Genomic DNA, 12,852 nt, shown 5'->3' with positions numbered 1-12,852 from the left:
GTAAATCTCAATTTTGTAATTAAAGCTAACTGATATACGTAGGCTCAAGTAAAAGGGGGCATCCCTGAAATTTTCATTAATACTTCTGCAAATAATCTACACAAAAAAAAACTTTTGTTTTCTTTAACGTACCAGTAAGGTAATGACGTCCGACTCGTCAAAGTCCTGAGGTATTAATGTATAGCATACCGCCAACAAAGGCTTTAAAAGAACAAGTGTGTTTTGTGTATGTAAATGTCACATTATATGGGAGACGATTACATGTTATTTGTTTGGAGAATAAATGTATTTTTCAATATTTTAAGAAATATGTGTGCCTTATTTCTTCAATGTCTGATCACCTAAACAATCAGTGAGAAGGCTAACCTATACAGTACTAGGTATAGTGTATGGCCCGTGTACAAACTCACACATCTCATTCGCACTATGTACCCATGACATATAGGTTATCATGTATAAATGGTGATATAGCATCGGCGTGAATATTTGAGATGAACAGGAGATAATTAAGATAAAGATCACTTAAAAAAAATCCATTTCAATCTTTTGTAGTCTCGCTCACTCTATCGCAAGTTAGATTGAGGTTATATATATATACATAAAGCAAAATTCTCAACAACGAGTCTTTAATACTTTCACCTCGTCAAGTCTGTTTATTTGAAGTAGATATTATGACGTCATAAACTATGACGTCACATAATAATTTGCTATTCCGTCTTTACGTATTGCAGAGTTATCTTCTCTTGTGAGCAGGTATTGCTTGTTACGTCATTGGTTTGTGTGAGAAAATTACGTCGTTTGCTCAAAAATCGATGATATTACAATCACAAACAAATGACGTAACAATCAATACCTGCTCCCAAGAGCAGATAACTCTGCAATACGCAAAGACTGAATAGCAACGTCCGCTCATAGGCACTTGGCGCTTTGTTATGTCAGAATATATTTTTTTTATATAAAGTGTACTTTTTTTTTTCAAAATTATTATCTGAGAATTATTTGAATAAAAAAAAGAAATGACAATTTTTTTTTATTTTTTTTGTAATGTACATGCATTCGAACCAATGAAAAGGTAAATAACTACAGGGATGCAAATTTTGACAGAAATTGACCAAGTCCGTTAAAATCAGCATATCTAAAAAAATACGCAAGCAATTTTCGATAACGAACGTCCAACTTACAGGAAACATTCCCAGCTTTCCATTGATATATAGTTGAAGGATATAGTCCAATTATTAAGATCACGGCGTGCTTCCACACTCCGAATTTCACCGGATATTTGTAGGTAGGACACTTCCCTGATACCGGTAAACACCACAAAAAATCATTTGTCTATCGCCTTCCGTCGATCTCCTGTGCACATAAAAATGACATACAGCGAAGGAACTTACCTGAGATTATCTACGACATCGATATGAATGTACATCCCATTGTTTCCGTATAATCACGCCAGAAAAATTAAGCGGGCTCACATTTGAACAAAAATTAGCCATCTTGTTGTTGTGTCTTGTCCTCCTTTCGTATAGGAGCTGTCCAGGGATCCTGGAGAGTGATTGGTATATCATATATGGATTAAAAAGTCATAAAAATCACTATTTGGGTTGGTCCATTAAAATTCACGATATGTATCCAATAAAACAGGAACAATGTCCCTCACCACATGCACAGGTACACGGTACTCCGGAGTCTGGAGATTTTAAAAGTTATTTACATTAGTATAAGATTTCTTAAAACTGGATCGTGGGCTGCTTGAATTGCTACACTACTTGCAGTGGCATAATGTCTTAAAAATGCTTAGACAGTTAAAAGCTAAAAGCTAGATATAGTCACTAAAAGCATTTAGAGAGCACTAAAGAGCACTACAAGCGGGTATTAAAACACAGCAAGCGGTATGGTAAAAGCCCTGAAGCAAGTCCACTAGAAGCGTGCGGTTAAGAATGTTATAAGTTAAAAAGACAGTTTGACGTAACACTGTACACTTTAAAAACAAATATAACTCATAGCTTGTTGTTCCTTCCCCTCCCCCTGTAATTTGGATTACAGACCGGATGATTTAACTTTCCACTTTATAGGGACTCACAGTTCGTGGTGCCTACACACAGCCGCGAGCTGATAGTATTTCAGCCCGTTTGAGGTGGATGGAGTAGCAGAGGTTGCGCGAAAGTCTCTCCAACTCTGTTGTGTTCCTACGGTTGAGGGTTACGTGCCCTTGCAGTGTTTTTGATGTTGGGTCCAGAAGAAGCTGTAAAAGTAGGTTGTTTGCCTTGATGGTTTCAGTAGTGCCCCTTCAACCAATTCTCTCTAGTAGGTCCTCAATTTTTTGCATGTGTCCGATTCTTGTAGACTCCAGCATTTGACATCGGAGTAGGAAATTGCTATTGTCCTCTTCCTCTTGCATACACAACAAGCAAGTCGTATCAACACTGTTTTTGTTGAATTTTGCCGCTCTGCATTGGAGGTTGTATGTGCTGGTGGCAAGTCGAGCTTTAATTTCAGCTGCCTTGACGTCTCTTGGTGACGTTCCGGTACTGGCCCAGATGTTGTGTGCCTTATACAGAGGTTGGTCTTGTATTTGGAGGTAGATTAAACGATAAATTGGAGGCCATCTTGGCCGGCCAAACATACTTTAAAAGACGGCATCTGATTGGTCGAGCTATTTTTCAAAGATGGCTAATTTTTGTTCAAATTTGCATCCCTGTAGTTATTTACCTTTTCATTGGTTCGAATGCATGTACATCAAAAGTTAGCAGGAATAATTTGTCACGGTGACACCATCATGGCATTATGTCATTACTGTTTAAAGTTATATTACGATACTGTAACTGAAAGAATTTCACATTGTGACCAAAAATACTGAAGTAAGAGACAAATTATGGTTCTATCTAATAAGGATGTTAGATATATGAAAACAAATCACGTTTCTTGTATCTTACCATTCACATTATATTACCGGACATGCACCGAGAAAAGGATAGCCAATGATTTGCGACATTAGCATTTTTTGTATATTTATACATGTATACTTTATCAGATTTGAGTAATACTTAATTGAGTAGTGAAATAAATTATGAACTTTCTTTTTAAAATATTTAATATTTCAGACTTTAAGTAATAACACGTTGTATCAAATGTTAAAAAAGTTCTGAAAATCACTTGATTATATATTTGAGTATCGATGTCAATTACAACGTACACATTCTATTTAAATTGAAGAATAACGATATTATAACGATAAATATTTGTACAACTTTTCCAATGCTTATTTTTAATATTAATGGATACTTGAATGTAGCTATATATGCTGTTAATGCAATCTTCTTGTTTGAGGAAATACAGGACTTGGCTAGAATTGAACAGAAACAGTAATCACGGGCACACGCTATAATCGACCATAACATTGTCTTATCCCGTAAATTAACACACGAACTACTGCTTTGTTGAGATAAAACATTACAAAATTTTAATTATGCATTTTCACATAAAAAAAAATAACGGTATATTCGACCATAAAATGGTCAGATCCTTTAGTTTGATACATAAACTATTGCTCTGTTGAGCTTTAAACATTACACAATTTCACTAATGCAATTTTTACATCAAATTAATTGTTTCATCGATCATCAAATAGTCCGATCCTGCCCCGATTATGCATGCCCGATCATGTAAATCATAAGGACAGTCATTAACATGACGTAACTAGACTTAGAGATGACGAAATAATTTGTGACGCCATGATTTCATGAATTATTGGCAATATGATACACTTGATACTGAATTCCTGCTCACTTCATAACTAGATACATTTTTTCGAGGGTAGGCCATATTTCTTGATATATTAAATTAATAGTCGTATGATACCTAAATACAACTTGAGTTATGGTTCTTTGCATTGTCAAGCACGGTTAGTGAAATGTTTGTTTGACAGGGTGGCAAACGGAAAGCTATGCAAAAAGAGAAACTACGTTGAATGTACGTAGCCAAGGACGCTTTATTTCGCGGGAGGATCTTTTACTGATTTCGATTTATTGAAAATGGCAGGTGCAAAACCATTTGTTGACAGTAAGATAAAGCAGCGACCTGTTTTATTGTTTTCTAAGAAGTATTCCCCGGAATCTAAAATGGTAAAGGAGATCATGGACGGATACAAATTGACAAACAAAACCTACGAAGTAGTGGAAATTGAAAACCGACAAGATTGTAACCAAATCGAGGACTACTTCCAGATTATTTGTCTCACAGATAGGCGAGAGGTGAGCGTTGTTTATTGTTCCAAATATATATCACATGTGGCTGATAATTAAGACTTAATGTATTTTGCACATGAACCTGATTAGCTGCGATAATGTAGCTTTCTGACGACGAGACATTTTTGATATATTGCGTCGTCAGAACCCTGCCCAAGTGGAGAGTAGTGAGGGTATAAATATTCGTCCTAGAACCTGATAAAACATAATATCAACCTTCTACACAGCTAGATATTTATGCCTTAACACAGGGACCTGATCATTAAGAAATATACTATATTAAGACCATTTCTTATGTGTGCATACATTGTATGTTGTTAATAGGCTAGAAAAGGACGTATATCAACTTTCAGACACATGAAAAATTTAATTGTCATCCCTGATATATGCAGTCTTCAAATGGTGATAGGAAATGTATCGGGTCAAACTCTTAAGTTAAGAACTCAACAGATCATGTACGTAATATAGGTATGAATTAGTGTAATGTACACTTTCGCTCTCTGCACCCCTGGAATAGGCCATAGCCAAATCAAAGGCATGTTTTTAGGCTATTCGATTGGTCTCAGGTAAAAAAACCTGACCAGTAAAAAAACCTGACCAATCATTAGGCTGATACCTGGGTTATTTTAAGATAACAGACGAGCAATGCCTGACTTTAAAGCCAGTTAGTACTGTTACGCGACCGCAAGATTCTTTTGATGTACATCAAAGGATCAAACTAGTCTTCTTGTCATATCAACAAGGTGGTGCACACTGAGCCCTCAATTTTGTCATGACATATTCCAGGGGTGCAGAGAGTGAAAGTGAGCATAACCCCTGGATATTGAGGATGGTGAAAGTGTAGTAGGACGAGGAATAGTGATAAAGATAGTGCCGTTGCTGGGGCTCGAACCTGCGACCCTTCGCTCTCCAGTCCGATGCTCTACCGCTGAGCTAAAGGAAATTCCCTACAGCTGACACTTGTACTTGGCAAACTAATCAATGCACATTTTTACAAAAGCTTTGAGTGCTACATTTTATACCTTGTACCTTAAAGTAGCAATGCACACATGATATACATGGAACTCTTCAGTGTTACCATATCATTATCAATACATAAACTTTCATTTATCAAACTATGACTTGCAGCTCTTTTACCTGGACAGGAATTTCATTTCACATTTGGTTTTGGTCAAAAAGCAAATTTTATGAACATTAAGTTGTAATTAAAATCAGTCTATCAGAGGTTGAGTCATCAAAAACAAAACACAAAAAAACCTGAAAAGTTTCAGCTATTTTTACAAATCCGGGTGCTTTTTGGCTTCAATTATTTTTATACAAGCATGTTCTGGTTTCCTGTGGCTTAATGAATTTTGAGTAAAAAAAGCCAGACATTTTCAAAGTAAAGGTTGAATGAATTGTAGGCTTTATCTTATTTATCTTTTTTTTATCATTTTTTATGTTTTCCATACTGAAGTACAGTTGTCATATATAAAAACGTATTCATTATACGGTTATATAAATTTAACATGCCTTTAAATACCCCTATAAGGTCCCAACATGCCTCATTGGAATTCATTATAAAAAAAAACCACTGAATAAACAAATCTTGTCTTTTTGGTGGAAGTATTGAAAGACATCTAAATTCTTTTACCTTAAGGTTAATGGTACAACTGATTCAGTTTATGATAACTGCGAAGAAGAGTTTTACTAAAAAAAATCCTTAAATATTCTCCCTTAATATATATATATATAGAAGATGAAACAACCGAACAAAGTTTATAGTTACTTCCCTTGTCAAGTTATGTACTTTTCAACGTTCATTTTCATTTTCATAGACTTTGCTGTCCATATGTTGGTCTCCCAGTGCTATGCCTTTATAATTTCTGGATGGCAACACTGGTTATGTGTAGGATTTGCAATGTTAGCATCCTGCTTTCAACCCCTGTAGATGTTTTGTTTTATTTCTGTTTTCAAACATTCAAATTTCAAACCTCTATGATTCTATGAAATGCATCCCAACATGTGTTTTTTTATGGAATACCTCTTTTAAAAGAACTTAAACTAATATTTCTCAACAGTGACAGTGAAAATAATATAAGATAGCTAATGTTCTCACCTTCTACCTTAAGAAATAAATGCAAAAATTCATTTTTCAAATCAAGTATGAAATATTTTCTGGCAATGTGTTTTAACACTTGAACTTCCTGAGCATACATCTGTAATTATTCAGCACCAACCTTTTTAGCAAAATGGAATAAAAATATATTTTTATTGGCAGAACTTATTTTTCAAACTATTTCAATTGTTCTTGACTGCTCTACATCTTTTTCCAGGTACCCCAACTGTTTGTCAGGGGAAAGTATATTGGTGGCGAGCAGGAGATTAGACGACTTCATGAATCCGGAAACCTCGGCAAAATTCTTATCTCATTAAAACGGTAGAATGTTATTCATCATTATAGAACAATAACAATGGAATAGTCGATCAAAACTCTTTTGCAATGCGTTTCCTTTCCTCTGGAATTAAACACTGAACCAACACTAACGCCAGCCTTGCTATCAACAAGACAAGGCAAAATGTATCACAGAAGTGCCTTCTGCAGATCTAATAACATAAAATGTTAATCTGATTCGTTTACCACATCATGCAGCAGAGCAACCACGAGATGGAGGACCATGTTAAACACTAAAACTGACTTGGCCTAATTGAGAAACTTATTTACTTCCATGTTTTTTTATACTCTTATATTTCCTAATTATTTTGTTTTTACATTCTGTGATATCTGATTGTGCATAATCTATTGACAAAAAACTGTGATAATAATTTTGATATTATTTTCATTTAATTTTTGATTTTTACATTACCTTACATCTGTTTTTAATGAAATATAGATCAATATATTGATTATCTTTGTGTAATTTTGATAATGGCTATACAGATGAATTTATCAATAATGTACTTTCATTGTAAATATTGTGAAAATACTTGAATTTACATCTTGGTCTAATTCTTCAAAAAAGGGAATAACAGAAAATTGATTAACTGTGTTTTAAACAATCAAAGCATTTTAAAGCTATGTTTTTTCTCTTAAATGGATTTTATTTTAATTTTGCAATGGTTTTCTCCTGAGTTATTTCCCTTTGACCGAAACTAGAATGGCAATATTTTATCATCACACATTGGTGGGCAAATATTTTGAATACGACTTTGACAAATTTTAACACCATGGCTTGAAATAAGGAAAGTTGTTTGTTAAACTAAATTTCGGTATTTTACTTGCATAATAATTGAACTTGTTTGTGGACATTTTATAAAGCAATATTGAATAAATATATGGATTACTGTACTTTACAGGTGTTATTCAAATTTCTTTCCATAGAATTACCACCAGTTCTTCAAAGCATTATTAGCTTTACAGAAACTCCAAGCTAGACTTTAATGTGGAATATGTTGACAAATACCTTTAAATTCCAATGGAAATCTGTATCTCTACAGAGATACAAAATCATCAGACTGCATTGTTTACAAATTTTGACTTTGAACATTTTAGTAAATGGTCATAATTATAATCTGGTAAAACTTCCGTCAACAAGGCACTGCTCATGATTGTGATCTCTGTGTTCAGTGTGTTCCTGTTAATGTCATGTGTCAAAGGAACAGGTGATACAAGTGTGACATTAACAGAAACGCTGTCTTTTCTGTACAATTCAAGCAGCTTTTTAATGAAGTATATATACTCTCCATGTGAATATACACCTCTTCAAAAGCTAGATTTTTTGGGCAAAAGTATATACGATTTAAAGAGGGCTTGTTTCCTGATAAAAAACAGACTAAATTAATGCATTATTGAAAGAAAAAGACTGGTTTACGAAATAATTTTAAATACTGAAATGTAACATTAAGCATCTAGACTTTTTGTACATCTACTTGATCATATCCTCACAAGTGTACATCTATTTGATCAAGTCATCATAAGTGTACATCTATTTGATCAAGTCATCATAAGTGTACATCTATTTGATCAAGTCATCACAAGTGTATATCTATTTGATCAAGTCTTCATAAGTGAACATCTATTTCATCAAGTCATCATAAGTGTACATCTACTAGATCAAGTCATCATAAGTGTACATCTACTTGATCAAGTCATCACAAGTGTACATCTATTAGATCAATTCATCATCGATGTACATCTATTAGATCAATTCATCATCAGTGTACATCTATTTGATCAAGGCATCACAAGTGTACATCTATTTGATCAAGTCGTCACAAGTATACATCTATTAGATCAATTCATCATCAATGTACATCTTTTTGATCAATTCATCATCAGTGTACATCTATTAGATCGATTCATCATCAGTGTACATCTATTAGATCAATTCATCATCAGTGTACATCTATTAGATCGATTCATCATCAGTGTACATCTATTAGATCAATTCAGCATCAGTGTACATCTATTAGATCAATTCATCATCAGTGGACATCTATTAGATCAATTCATCATCAATGTACATCTATTAGATCAATTCATCGTCAATGTACATCTATTAGATCAATTCATCATCAATGTACATCTTTTTGATCAATTCATCATCAGTGTACATCTATTAGATCAATTCAGCATCAGTGTACATCTATTAGATCAATTCATCATCAGTGTACATCTATTTGATCAAGGCATCACAAGTGTACATCTATTTGATCAAGTCATCATAAGTGTACATCTATTTGATCAAGTCATCATAAGTGTACATCTATTTGATCAAGTCATCATAAGTGTACATCTATTTGATCAAGTCATCATAAGTGTACATCTACTTGATCAAGTCATCCCAAGTGTACATCTATTAGATCAATTCATCATCAATGGACATCTATTAGATCAATTCATCATCAATGTAAATCTATTAGATCAATTCATCATCAGTGTACATCTACTTGATCAAGTCATCACAAGAGTACATCTATTTGATCAAGTCATCACAAGTATACATCTATTAGATCAATTCATCATCAATGTACATCTATTAGATCAATTCATCATCAATGGACATCTATTAGATCAATTCATCATCAATGTAAATCTATTAGATCAATTCATCATCAGTGTACATCTACTTGATCAAGTCATCACAAGTATACATCTATTAGATCAATTCATCATCAGTGTACATCTACTTGATCAAGTCATCACAAGTGTACATCTATTTGATCAAATCATCACAAGTATACATCTATTAGATCAATTCATCATCAATGTACATCTATTTGATCAAGTCATCACAAGTGTACATCTATTTGATCAATTCATCATCAGTGTACATCAATTAGATCAATTCATCACAAGTGTACATCTATTTGATCAAGTCATCATAAGTACATATATTTGATCAAGTCATCATAAGTGTACATCTACTTGATCAAGTCATCACAAGTGTACATCTATTAGATCAATTCATCATCAGTGTACATCTATTTGATCAAGTCATCATAAGGACATATATTTGATCAAGTCATCATAAGTACATATATCTGATCAAGTCATCATAAGTGTACATCTACTTGATCAAGTCATCATAAGTGTGTATACCTATTTGACCAAATCATCATTAACTTTCTTTCGCTACTTTGCATTTCTTTTCAAATAATGTTTAAGAAATCAAAGGAATCAATCCTCAGTTTTTTTTTAATTATTATTTGTAATCCATTTTTGGCAAACCAAAATGCGAAGAACTGTGTTAGTTGTCCGGTAGGTACAATTGATTTACATGGGATAGACTGCCATATAATTTATCCTTATAAGTGACATTGACTTATTAAACTTAATGTCTAAGCAGGCTGCTTAGAAGGAAGTTGGACAATATTCGGCCTAAATCCGTTTTTAGATCCTGTTCGAGTAAGTTGTGACCGAGCCTGCAGGTAATGTTGTCAGTGGCGATGTCAGCACGGTGATGACCCGAGGGAGCAGCTTTACCAGTACCATAGGTAGCGTCACAGTACCCATATCGTAACAGTACCCAAATCGGGACAGCTGAAGGAAAAACTCACAAGAAATGTGCATCCTGTGCAAAGAAGTATTTTTAAATTGAAAATATTGATTTATGATGCTAATATACCAATGAGACATTACATGAACTGTATTTACTGCCACTTATATATGGTTACAATGAATCACAGTTTAAGTTTGTAAATAGTGACGAAAATGTAACGTTCGAAATTTATGCGCCATGCGACGTTAATGATTTTCAATTTTTATATGTGACTTCTCACAATCCTACTATGTCTGGAAAAGAAACGCATTCAGAACGACCTTGACTCTCAAATGTTCCAAAGATATGCAATGTTCGGCTAAATACCTTTTTCATCTCCAAATATAAGCCAAAACTGGTAGGGGTATCCCGATTTGGGTACTGCTACACCTTTTTCGCGATTACGTAACCATGACTATATTGCCGGTTTTATTTGTAGAACCGCGCGCCGGATATATCGACTTGTTATCAAAATGAAAAGATAATGATATCTATTTAGGAAAAGTGAACAAAAAATACTGGGATCGGTACTATGGTATGAAATACATCATTATTTCACTAAAAAGTGTCCCGATTTGGGTACTGTGACGTTACGTTTAACAGTTGAAACAAAGGCCGAGTTATATAATGACACGAAATATGCGTACACTTGTACATTGATGAATAAAAACGTGTCTGGGAGCAGATCGGCCTCTATACACTTGTATCTACACGTCGATATATCCCAAGCAGGTTCTGAGCCCCTGATTTAATTAGTGAATTTTATGCATGATAACGAAATTATTGTAAACTGTCTTGCAATTGTCTTACCTCACACTAATAAGTAATATGCCTTGTAGGACTAGTCATACATGTACATTCTGGTATAATTGACTGGAGATGACGTATATTTTGGTTTTATTAAGCTCTGTCAGTTTTTGTTGATTATGTTGTTGTAACACTAAATTGTTTGTGATTATGGGTGTTTAAGGAAGGTTAACAACATCTTTACTAAAGGAGGAACAAATGTTGACGTCGCTAAGTACAATGTAAGTTTTCAGTTTGGATAAAACTGTGTAACCGTAATAATTCAATTTAGGTTCAAAAAGTTGGAAATCCAAATTGCATGTTCTTTATGAAACTTCACACAAGTATTTCTGACATCTCTCTGGAGATAAGTTGAAGTTAAGTTCATACGTTTAAGGTCAAGGTTACAGCTACAAAATCTTAAAGTGATGAAGAGGAAATGGGATATTTTTGTATGTCTGCAAGTTCCTGATTATAGTCTCCAAATAAGAATTTCTGACATTAAGCGCTGAAAAACCAATAACCTGATAAATATGTACAGAATCGGATAAAATTTGAACATGACTTGAGAATTCCAAGTACGCAAGTCTGGCTTAAATCAACACAAAAATATCAGGAAAGAATGCGTCGGCCAATCAGAATCGTGGAAGTACCGGTTGTCAACATGAATATTTCAAGTACCGCAAGTAAATCAAATATTTTACCGATTTCCATTAATATTAAGGGGAGGTTATTATGAGATGTCAATATGACAGACGGACGGACGAACTGAAACCAATGTCCCCACTTAAAAAAGGACAAGAGGCCCATGGAGCCTGTATCAATCACCCGTTATTCAATACTGTTTGTAAAAAAAAAACATAGCATCTGTGACCTTCAAAGTGGTGCACGTGAGCTTTGGCGACTGTGTAAATGTAGTAATAAGTCTTGTGGGTTACTGTATTTACGCTGTGACGCATGAACACATTTGCTTTCAATACATGTTAGACATTTCGTTTTATAATAAAGTTATCTAGTGTCATACATCTAATGATGGTCTTATGTGTCAAAATCCGGTTATTTGTATACTATAAAAAACAAACGTGCAAATATGGTCCTTTTCGTAGTCGACTTCCTGTAAGAGAAAGCACGGTCCTTCAGTACAAACAATAAATTTTGTGATAGCAGACAGCACGTAGACCTACACATGACGATACACATGTGCGAACCCTGTTATCACGTAGGTTGCTAGTGATTTAAAATCGAGGTCACTTTCTAGGTCATCCCTCATTGAAATAAGTAACATTGGACAAGCTGAACTGATTGACTGCTGCTAGAAATCCTTCATTTAGGGGCTATGAAGACAGTAGCCGTAATAGGGGCTGGGGCCAGTGGTCTCCCCGCCATCAAATGTTGCCTGGACGAAGGGCTCGAACCGACATGTTTTGAACGAACCGATGACATAGGTAAGTTTATAAACTACGAGATCGCAGAAATTAATCTCTTAAATAACAACAACTTTCATCCGGTTGTCCAATCTTCAAATAATTATTTCGGGGGTGGGGGAACAGATCGGTTTCACTATTTTTAGGTCACCTGAGCTTTGCTCATGTGACCTATTCCAATCGCTTTTCGTCCGTCGTCGTCCGTCGTCCGTCGTGCGTCGTGCGTAAACTTTTACATTTTCAACTTCTTCTCAAGAACCAGTGGATGGATTTTTTTCAAACTTGGTCAGAATCATCCTTGGTAGATGAGGCTTCAAAATTGTAAAATTGGGATTCCTACCCCAACCCCTGGGGCCAGGGCGGGGCCCCAAAGGGAAA

The 12,852-nt window shown here is 34.6% G+C and overlaps 2 protein-coding genes across 4 annotated transcripts in view; both read left to right on the top strand.

Annotated features, from left to right (window-relative positions):
* Window positions 1–3,901: 3,901 nt before the first annotated feature.
* LOC110467440 (glutaredoxin-C8-like) lies at window positions 3,902–7,572 on the top strand. The gene is made up of 2 exons (XM_021524611.1): window positions 3,902–4,250; window positions 6,560–7,572. Exons 1-2 carry the CDS (start codon window positions 4,032–4,034, stop codon window positions 6,665–6,667), a joined length of 327 nt encoding a protein of 108 aa, XP_021380286.1. The 5' UTR covers window positions 3,902–4,031; the 3' UTR covers window positions 6,668–7,572.
* Window positions 7,573–11,271: 3,699 nt separating this feature from the next.
* The window catches only part of LOC110467451 (dimethylaniline monooxygenase [N-oxide-forming] 5-like), a 25,890-nt gene continuing 24,309 nt past the window's right edge, over window positions 11,272–12,852 (top strand). For 2 of the 3 annotated variants that reach the window (XM_021524629.1, XM_021524627.1), the window contains exon 1: window positions 12,242–12,495. In XM_021524629.1, the coding sequence (XP_021380304.1) occupies window positions 12,387–12,495 (109 nt within the window). In that variant the 5' untranslated portion in view covers window positions 12,242–12,386. Of the gene's footprint in view, window positions 11,293–12,241; window positions 12,496–12,852 lie in introns of those variants that run through there. The other variant, XM_021524628.1, reaches the window with a different exon arrangement.

The sequence above is a fragment of the Mizuhopecten yessoensis genome, unplaced genomic scaffold, assembly GCF_002113885.1.
Source record: "Mizuhopecten yessoensis strain PY_sf001 unplaced genomic scaffold, ASM211388v2 scaffold11173, whole genome shotgun sequence".
NCBI classification, from domain to species: domain Eukaryota; kingdom Metazoa; phylum Mollusca; class Bivalvia; order Pectinida; family Pectinidae; genus Mizuhopecten; species Mizuhopecten yessoensis.
This window is presented reverse-complemented; position numbering and strand designations above follow the sequence as displayed.

Excerpts from the sequence above, each read along its gene's own strand:
- LOC110467440 (XM_021524611.1), top strand. The coding sequence starts at position 4,032 with ATGGCAGGTGCAAAACCATTTGTTGACAGTAAGATAAAGCAGCGACCT. Across the intron at positions 4,251-6,559 it reads GTCTCACAGATAGGCGAGAG|GTACCCCAACTGTTTGTCAG; the intron begins GTGAGCGTTGTT and ends ATCTTTTTCCAG.